We start from the raw sequence: 10,641 nt of genomic DNA on the forward strand, positions 1-10,641 counted from the left end.
TTTTTTTTTTGAGGTAACAATCTCACTCTGTTGCCCCTAGCTAGAGTGCCATGGTGTCATAGCTCACAGCAACCTCAAACTCCTGGGCACAAGTGATCCTCTTTCCTCAGCCTCTGGACTATAGGCACCTGCTACAACACCTAGCTCATTTTTCTATTTTTAGTAGAGACAGGTCTCACTATTCCTCAGGCTAGTCTTGAACTCCTCTGAGCTCAAGTGATCCACCTCCCTCAGCCTCCCAGAGTGTTACAAAGGCATGAGCCAGCGAACCTGGCTAGCCTGTTCTTCCATGGGACAAATAGATAATTCTGAAAAATATAACAGATGGTTCTAAAAAATAATATAATAATTAGTTCTGTAATTTATTTTTCCCCCTTGATACAAATTATCTTTTCTTTATTTTGGAAAAATTTCTCACTCTAAGATCATGTCACTTAACGATCTTCCAAAGGGCTGGCATTCAAAGTATCTTTTTAGGACTTTCTTCAGCATTACTGCTACAACCAGGATTTACTATGTAACAATGTTTGAGATTTTATATTATTCATTTACTGCTCTGTATTTTTCTAGTTCTAAATGTGAATAAAAAATAATTTTCCAAGAAAAAAAGTCAATTTAGGAAACACAGAAAATCTCTTTGTCCCATGAGGCAACGTAGGATATGTTTGACAGGAAATTGGTCTAGTCACAGCTGAGGAGCAATCTCACCTCTGCACACTTATGGACAGTGTCAGGACCTACTCCACCATCGACCTCTATATCCAAAGATGGGAACTGGGTCCTCAACCAGTGAACCTAGACACACATGAGGATATAAGTAACTTAAAGTAGATATGTGGGGGAAAAAACAAACAAATAAACAGTCAAACAGCCAATGTTAGGCATTAAAACTCCAAATTTCTCACATAATAACTATGTCAATACAAAACATCATTGGGGAACACTGGATTCCGATTTGTAATGTCACTGCAGAGACTGTATGTGACAGAAACAAGACAAACCCTCAGCAGACAATGAAAACTTTCAAGAGATCCAAAGGTTACAGAGACAATGGTTTTACAGAAAATTCCAAGATAAAGACTGCTATCTTTTTTAATTTCCAAAACCTTAATCTACCAGAGCATTTATCATACTGTGTGAGACTGGTTTGCAGACACCCTTGTCTCCTCATCTTCACAAGAGGACACGTCTACCATATAAGCCTTTCAACATATGCACACTGAATGAATACTAACAGGACAAGCGTCACTGAAAAATCCAGTGCATTTTTTACCTTTGGCATCATATCTTCCATGAATTTCTGCCCTCCAAACCCAGGTTCCACTGTCATAACCAAGGCCATATCTATCTGATTAGCCCAGGGTGCCAAATACTCAACTGTAGTTCCTGGTTTGATGGCAAGGCCAACCTGCAACAGAAATAAACCTGCTACATCACACAAACAATTTTTTCCATATTACATTATTGTGGCATAATGGCATAAAGCAGACACCACAGAAGTATTTATTCTTACTAAATGGGGCATACAAATTATTCAGATTATCACCTCAGTCTTAAAAAAGATAGTTCACAAGGCTATTAAATGCAAATGTTTCCTAATGGCAGTAACTTTCAGAAAACATCAGTGAAATAAATAAATCCTATCTATCTGAAAAATAAATCATACTTAAACTCTGGCTTAGCCATTGAGAAACAGTTGTTTAGTCAGGTCTTCTTCAGCTGTCATTTCCTATTTCCAAACTCAGACAATGAATGGTATAAAACATTACCGTCATCACTGATTTCTTACCTTCATCCCATTCTCCCGAATGTCTTTTATTAAAGCCCCTGGGTTCTCAGTAGCCTCGAGATGAAAGGTGTACTGATTGGCTCCTGCTACAGCCATAGGCTTCACCCACTGTTCCGGCCTGGACACCATCATGTGCATGTCTACAAAGAAAGACACATGTGAATATTACTGGAAGGAAAATACCTGGCTCAGGTGATTGAAGACAGCCTATAGTTTTACCATTTTAAACATAAACACCTTTTGGTATCACAAAAATATTACTTACTTATGCCGTAGTAGTTTTCCTTTATCCTGAAGACAAAGTTTTAGTTAAAACTCATTTATGAAAAAACACTCTTCCACAAAAAGCATATGGCGCTAGACAGTATACATGGAACAGCAATGATCAGAAATCAAGAAACCCAAGGCCAGGGCGAGGAAATGCCACTCTAAAATAAAGTTGCCTTATCTGTGCAGTCTCATGCCTCTATGAGAGCTAAATGAAGTGGTTCTTCTATTTATTCTTTCAATTAACATTTGTTAATTACTGCACTATTAACTGTTCTGGGCCCTAGAGATCGAGGAAAGACAGGCAAAATCTCTGTTGTCACAGGAATTACATTCTTAGATAAACAAAACAAATAAAACACTAGGTTGGCAGTTACTTTGGTCAGAGTGGCGAGGGCAGCAGATGCGCCAGTCAGGTCAGGGAGGCATGTGAAGAAGAGGAACAACAGAGTTCTTCAGGCTATTGGGTTTTATTCCAAATGAGATGGGAAAAACACAGGATTTTGAGGAGACAAGTGACAAGAGCCAACTAAGGAGGCTACTATGGCAATATCCCAGGGGAGAAGTGATGGCAATTAAGGTGGATAAGTTCTGAAAGTAGAGCCAACAGAGTTAGTGACAGATTAGACGTGGAGGTAAGAGGAAAGCCAGGGTGGTGCCAAGGATTTGGGCCTAATCAACCAGAAGACTAAAACTATCATTAACTCAGAGGCAGAAGACTGCAGAACAACTGATTTAGGGGGAAGGACATGTGGACTAGAAGCTGACATTTACTCTAATTCTAAAGCTTAAGTCATAAAAACACATAAGGGGAAAATGGGTGTGGCCTTCTTAAAATCTTAACTTAGAATAGCATTTCATGTAAAAGAAAGAGAAATTTAAAAAAGGCTAAACCAAGAAATAACCCTTTGAAGAATTCTGTGCTCAACAGAGGGTAGTGGGGAGAGTTAAGTTTTTTCTTTTCTTAGAGGAAGCATATTTCTGCACAGCTAAGCTGTATTTAAGAAAAATTATAATATTCCAGAACTCAACAAAGATCACAAAACACAAGAAAGCTCTGGAAAAAAGTCAGTAAAAGAGTGTATAAAGCTGGGCGGCGCCTGTGGCTCAGTGGGTAGGGCGCCGGCCTCAAATATTGAGGGTGGTGGGTTTGAACCCAGGCCCAGCCAAACTGCAACAACAACAAAAACAGCCAGCATTGTGGCAGGTGCCTGTAGTCCCAGCTACGTGGGAGGCTGAGGCAAGAGAATTGTCTAAGCCCAGGAGTTGGAGGTTGCTGTGAGCTGTGACACCATAGCACTTTACTGAGAGCGATAAAGTAAGACTCTGTCTTTAAAAAAAAAGTAATAAAGCTTGACTAATAAAGCCAAGATTAAACTTCATATTTCTAAACCAGCAAAATTAGAACTTGTGCCCTACTCCTTGAGCCGCAGGCGCAGCCTATAGAACATATTTTAATAGGTGAAACTTTATTCCTCAAAAATATATTCAATCTGGTGTTTCTTTCTTTGTATTTCAAATGAGAAAAATTGACTCTGGTTTAAAGTATCTAGTTTATTTATTCCCTAAGTTACCAGACTGGTGGGTTATCCTTCCTCAATCTCTACCATGCAGGAACCACTAGGAACCTTTACTGGAGAAACTCTGTGGGGTTCAGGGAATAAACATAAACATTTCAGCAGATCTTTAACATAAGATCAGCCGTTGTCAAAGACTCTAGCAATACACTCTCTTTATACTCTTAAAAATTATTAAAGACATGAAGAAACCTGTGTTGATGTAGGTTACTTTATAGATATTTAATGCAAACTATGACATTCAAATAAAGCATCTACTTTCTAACTCATTTAAAAATAATAAAGATGACTCTATCCCATATAAATTATGAATGGCACTGTTTTACATTTTTGCACACCTTTAATGTCCGGCTTGACAGAAAACATCTATATTCTCATATCTGTTCTGCATCCAATCTGTCACAATATACATGCTCCATCACTTACAATGGACTTACACTAGCCAATAGTTGGGCAAAATCACCTAACACAAACTCCATTTTACAATAAAGTATTGAATATCTCACATAATTTACTGAATACTGTATGGGAAGTGAAAAACAGAATAGTTACAGTTTCTGGAAGGATGGTTCCTTTTGAATGAGTATCACTTAAACACCACCATAAAGTTGAAAAATTTTAAGTCAAATCATCAAGTTGGGGACTGGGATTGTTTGTTTGTTTTGTACATACTAAGAGAAGAGAAAAGTACATGAAAAAGAGACCAGTTTATTTACAACCTTTATAGATAAGTGTGGATATCACCCTGACTCTATAGCAAAATGCAAACAGTGGTAGCTTTACAAAGGCAATATGCAATCTGTAAACCCTATCCGTGAACTTGTCTTACTTTATTACACAGACCTTCCAAATAGTGACAGATTTCATTCCAGATTACCCCCAAATTAATTTCTTAAAAATTACTACAGTTCTCATCAGAAAAGTTGTTACATATTGAGAAGCTCTCAGGCTTACCATGCTAAAATACAAATTTTCCAAAATTCTAATTTTCCCTTGCAAGCTCTAACTATATCAGTGACAACAAAAACTGACAATTATCTTTTCTGGTATCTTAGTTTCTTTTAAAGGTATTCTAGTTTAAAGAAAATGTTGGTAAAATAACCAAATCTGAAAAACCATACTTCACTGTCAGTTGTTCTTTCAAGTAAAAATCATGTGCTCATGAAAAAAGCTACTAGTTCAGACTGTAACTCACACTACAGTGCAAATGATTTTTCCTAAGAAAATCATCAAGTTCCAGACATGTACTTCCTACATCGTAACACAAAATTATAGAAAGAGTTGTACTCAGTGACCAAGATTTATAGAATAACGTGCACTGCTTCGTCAGGGTATTTTCTACAAACCCGTGGTGATGACAGAACATGACTACTGGTAAGTCCAACACCACTACCTCTCAATCTGCGTTAAGGCGCCAGCAAGCCAACTTACTACACCGCTTTTACATCATCTGCACCAACAGTGGCAAATAACACCTTAGTATTATGAAATGCTATTTTTTTTGCTTGAGGCAGAGTCTCAGTGAGTCACTCCAGGTAGAGTGCTGTAGCATCATAGCTCACAGCAACCCCCAACTCCTACGCTCAAGCAATCCTCTTGCCTCAGCCTTCCTAGTACCTGGAACTATAGATGCCCACTACAACACCCCGCTAGTTTTCCTATTTTTAGTAGAGATGGGGTATTGCTCTTGCTCAGGCTGATCTCCAACTCCTTACAATCCACCCTCCTCAGCCTTTCAGAGTGCTAGAATTACAGCGGTGAGCCACTGCACCCGGCCAAGAAAATATTTTTTGATATCCTCATCCATGATCTGCAAGGATCTTAAGAATTTCTATGGGCACTTAATATTTGGGGACCACTGATTTAGAAAATGACAAGAACAGACTTTTTCTTATCACTCTGTGTCTTGGAGATTACTTCTACTCAATACTCAAACTGAACAGCTAAAAACCTTTGTCTCCATGCATCACTTATCTAACAACTAAGAATCAAATGCTTCTTAATATTAAAGTCATAAAACCCCAATATTAAAGATTAAGGAGTTTAGTCATCTTTTAGACCAAATTTTAGAAAGATTAATAAGCAAACAACAAACTAAAAACAGAAAGAAACGACAGATTGCGTGTGGTGGTAGCAATAGGTCTAGTAAAAGGAAAGGTACAGACAGTAGTAGGATGTGACAATAGGAAACCAAATAAAAGGGAGAAAAGAAAAAACTGAACAAAAGCTTAAATTCACCCAAAAAATCAACAGCAGAGGACTCTGGCCACTGAAGAGTGGGAGCAAACAATGTTATTTACTTCATTCACCTCTCACAGTCAGAAGAACACCCTTAATTCACAGAAAAAGTTGTGGTATCTGGTATAAGCTGATTAAAGGATTGAGGAACTTATTTTGGAAAATTCACTTCCCAACATGTAGTTATAAAGAAAAAAGGACTTTAGATCATCAAAGAATTCTATTCCACTATTGTAATGGGGAACGTATTAGTGGAACACTATTTCCTCATGCCACGCCGGGATGCTCAACACAGAAGGACCCTACAAAAAAGCTCCAATCCACAGAACTCTCTGCAGTGACAGAAACGCTCCCCAGCTGCACTGTGCAACACAGGAGTTACCAGCTACATGTGGCTAGTGAAAACTGGCTATGCGGTGAAGGTGAAGGAGGAATTGAATTTTTAAATTCACTAAATAAAATTAATTTAACTTGGAAGTAGTTAAGAAATCAACCATCCATTCTTCTCTCACTTGAGCATTTAGTAGAGATGGAATCTTGTTCTTGCTCAGGTTGGCCTCAAACCCCTGAGCGCAAGCAATCAACCCACTTTGGCCTCCCACAGTGCTAAGATTATAGGTGTATGAGTCACTGTACCCGGCCAAGTGTGGCTTCTAACTACTATTCTTAACAGCACAGAGTCCTTTATAAAATTAGCCCACAATTACTAATTAAGAAAATCTAAGGTCTATCACATTTTAACAGCTATATAAAAATGTAATTTACAAAAACTTGCAAAACATCTGATATATAAGACATTTGGCAAGTGAGACATTGCTAGTTTAGTATAAAACAATAAAAACATGAGGACTGAATCTGTGTCTCATGCAAAGTAACTACCAGGTCATTATGTAATATTTTTCTTTATTTTTTTCACACAGAGTATCACTCAGGTGACCAGGACAGACTGCAATAACTTCATCATAGCTTACTACAACCAGAAACTCCTAGGTTCAAATGATCCTCCCATCTCAGTCTCCCAAGTAGCTCCTGCCACCACACTTAGCTAATTTTGAAAATGTTTTGGTAGAGATGTGGTCTATGTTGCTCAGGCTAGCCTTAAGGGATCCTCCTGCTTCAGTCTTCCAAAGGCCTGAGCCACCACGCCTAGCCTATGTAATCTAAGAATCCGAATTCATACTGCCCTGTGATACCAGGGGTGGATAATACATAGGCTCCAACTGGTAGAAAGCTCCAATTTGCATGAAATAAATGGCTTCCAGAGAACAAGTCAATAAACTGATTTGTTAATTCACTTAACAATTACAAGGAACCCAAATCACGTGACTATGCTTAGCTTCAGGAAAACCACAATCAGCAAGGTGTGTTCAATTCCTGCCCTCATCGAGTATATAGTCTCATAGAAGTAACCTAGATTGAAGAAAATTCTAAGAAAAAAATCAACAGAGTGGTATAATTGGATAAAGCATAATTTAGAATAGGGTTCTCAGAAAAGCCTTTTTGTGGAAATGACCTATAGCCCAAAAATGAGCCAGGCAGCCAAGCAAATTGCTTTCTAGGCAAAAATTAGGAAGAGCAGGAAAACATTTTTTGGTTTTGTTTTGTTTTTTAAGACAGAGTCTCATTATGTCACCCTCAGTAGAGTGCCATGGCTTCACAGCTCACAGCAACCTCAAACTCTTGGGCTTAAGCGATTCTCTAACCTCAGCCCCCCAAGTAGCTGGGACTACAAGCACCCACCACAATGCCCGGCTAATTTTTGTTGTTGTTGTAGTTATCATTGTTGTTTAGCAGGCCTGGGTTCGAACCGCCTGCCTCTGTATATGTGGCTGGTGCCCACCCACTGAACTACCGACACCCAGACCAAGAAACCATTTGCATGGGCTTGTTTACTGGAGCCAGGCCAATGAAACCCACTCCCAATCCCCAGAGAGGGGAGAAGTTGTACTTGATGAACTTGGAAGTAGTTAAGAAATCAACAATCTGGGTAGCGCCTGTGGCTCAAAGGAGTAAGGCGCCAGCCCCATATGCTGGAGGTGACGGGTTCAAACCCAGCCGCAAGCCAAAAACTGGGGGGGGAAAAAAAAAGAAAGAAAGAAATCAACCATCAGTTCCTCCTCCTTCAGTTGAGCAACACATCCAGCTTCAGATGGCGTAACACCCACTTACCAAAGAAAGGGTCCTGGCCTAGCTGCTTTCGGAGGCTTTCTACCACAGGGTGACCAAAGGTGATGTTGGGAACAAAATGCCTACAAGACAAACAAAACCTTACTCTGAAAATGTTTTCAATTTAATGTCTGTATCTCTCTCAATGTGAATTCTGAGGGGGGTGAGGGGCTCATCTGGCCATCTGGCATTACTATTTTTCAAATTAATACTTAATATCATCAGTATTAAACAATACTGAAAATGCAAGCACCTGGATACTTTCGGTTATATTATACAGTATTTCCTTGATATTTCAACATGTCATAATGTCATTCAAAAACGTTACCATCATAATGATTTGAATGTGTAACTCATAACCCACGACAGGTGGAAACGCAAAGGTGACAAAATAAAAAACCCACAGTTTTTCTGACCTGCCCAATCATGTAATAGTAAGTTGTGGACTGATACACGTCTCCTGAATCCTAGCCCGTCACAGGAAGCCTGTAGACACTTCTAATCTACTTCTATCAAAGGGCACTAAATGACAGTTTACTTAAACCTAGAAAATCTAGTCTATTACATGCCAACCATTCATCTTCACAACAGCTTCATGCAGTAGGTACTATTATTATTCTCATTTGAAGAACACAGGATAAACAACATCCTTAAGTCACCAGTTAATAACTGGTATAGGTAGGATCCCAATTAAGTCTGCTTAGTATCAGACTCAAAGTACTTCATCTTTAACCTACTCCAGCTAATCTTTTTATCACTAGATCACATAAATATTTAATAAAACTTTCTATATGTAAGTACCCTATGAAGTGCTTCAGAGTGCTGTTTTGTAAAAAAAGTATGCTAGAGTTCCTATGTCCCCTAGGAGTTTATGATCTCATTGGCAAGAGATGGCAGAGATGGTTAACAACTCACCAGAACTTATGACTCTATTGCTATAGTTCTCAGTGGAAACTAACTCAGTCAAGGACTACATTTCCCAGCTCCCTTTACATGCTGGTGGCCCTGTGACCAGTTCCCCCACTGGACTGTGAGTGACATTACAGAGGCCCAAAGGTTAAGTACTATTACTTTCTGACTTTCATTTTACCCTTCTGCCAATAAAGCCTTTGAGGAATGGCAGAGCCCCAGGATGGAAAGATACTCATGCTAAACTGTTACATGAATGAGAAACTGTAATAGGCAGCTACTGAAACCGGGGTTTCACTGAAGTAGCAGATATCAACCTACACGAGGATTACAAGAAAAGCTAAGCAGTAACACGTAGGCAACATGCAACTGCAGATAAAACATACCAAATATTAAAGGAAGATTGTAAGATTAACAAAACAAATAGGATTGATAAAGATGAGAAAAGAAGCAAGGCTGAAAATGAAGCAAAAGCAGAAATACACAAATTATGTTCAAAGAAGAAGGACGTGATATTGATCAGCTAGACTAGCGTGAAACAGACAGGAGGTAACTTGTATCACATTAAAGCTGTCGAATGCAATGTTCAGCTATTTGAATTTTATCCTTTTTAAATAGGAAATAAGAATTTTAAACTAAGAAGCAAATAGTAAGAAAGAAGAATTGGGCAATAAATTATAAAATGAAGGTAAAATAATAAGGATGACAAAGCAGTGGCTTCCACCCAATGAGTAGAATGCATGGATATAAGGTACACTCCCTGGGTAGCGGACACAGCTACAACTCTGAGTTTTACCTGCCAATTTTAAATTACACAACCTAATGATTTGTACCCTCATATTAATCTGAAATAAAAAATGAAAAAAAAAAATAAGAATGACAAAGATTCACAAAGGTATTATAATCAGGTATGTTAAATGATTACATATGTATTTGGGGCGGGGGAGTTTGAGGAAACTCTGGTTAAGGTCTTAAGTTTAGATGACTGGCAGAGCAAGTGTTATAAAAACAAACATATATGGGCCAGGTACAGTTTTAAACACTTTCCATACATTAAATCATTAAAACCTCACAATAACCCTATGAGGTAGTACTATGACTGGTATTTTACAGATGAGGAAGAGGCCCAAGATCACATTAACCAGTAAGTGCCAGAGGCAGGTGACCAATGCAGAAAAAAAAAGTTCAGTCTCTTAACTACTATACTCATCTGTCCCTACAATGACAATAACAGAAAAAAAAGAAAGGTCTAGAGGAAAAGACGCTTAAGAGAGAATTGAGGATTCAGGACACATCAGAGAGGGACAGGTATGGTAGATGGGTAAAGACACTTTCACTCACTAACATTTTGGTCCTTGGAAATTTAATCTTTAGTATTTACGACATTATTCTACCACTTGCCTGAGCAATGACTGTCAGGGTTATACATTAAATGCTTGTGTTTACTTAAACTTGAAATAAGAGTCACAATAAGCAGGAAGTAAGGCCTACTGGATACTTTACAATAAAAATATAATAACCACATCCTGTAGAAATAAAAACAAAAAATATACTTTATTAAAAAACTCAAGCATAACATATAAAACTACTGACCCCTAAATTATGTGACTAATTTGTGCCACCTCTCTTAATCACCTCCATACACTGACCAGATTTTTAGTTTCATGGGTGGTCAATATAATGAAGTAGGCTTAC

The 10,641-nt window shown here is 38.3% G+C and overlaps 1 protein-coding gene across 4 annotated transcripts in view; it reads right to left on the minus strand.

The window, feature by feature from the left end:
- Window positions 1–10,641, minus strand: part of RPE (ribulose-5-phosphate-3-epimerase) — a 13,969-nt gene that overhangs the window by 1,484 nt on the left and 1,844 nt on the right. For 3 of the 4 annotated variants that reach the window (XM_003784984.2, XM_023510277.1, XM_023510275.1), the window contains 4 exons: window positions 8,041–8,120; window positions 1,790–1,929; window positions 1,274–1,408; window positions 709–795 (listed from right to left, as the gene is read on the minus strand). In XM_003784984.2, the coding sequence (XP_003785032.1) occupies window positions 709–795; window positions 1,274–1,408; window positions 1,790–1,929; window positions 8,041–8,120 (442 nt within the window). The remainder of the gene's footprint in view (window positions 1–708; window positions 796–1,273; window positions 1,409–1,789; window positions 1,930–8,040; window positions 8,121–10,641) is intronic. The other variant, XM_023510276.1, reaches the window with a different exon arrangement.

This window comes from Otolemur garnettii, unplaced genomic scaffold (genome assembly GCF_000181295.1).
Source record: "Otolemur garnettii isolate 467f Iridium unplaced genomic scaffold, OtoGar3 scaffold00013, whole genome shotgun sequence".
Taxonomy (NCBI): domain Eukaryota; kingdom Metazoa; phylum Chordata; class Mammalia; order Primates; family Galagidae; genus Otolemur; species Otolemur garnettii.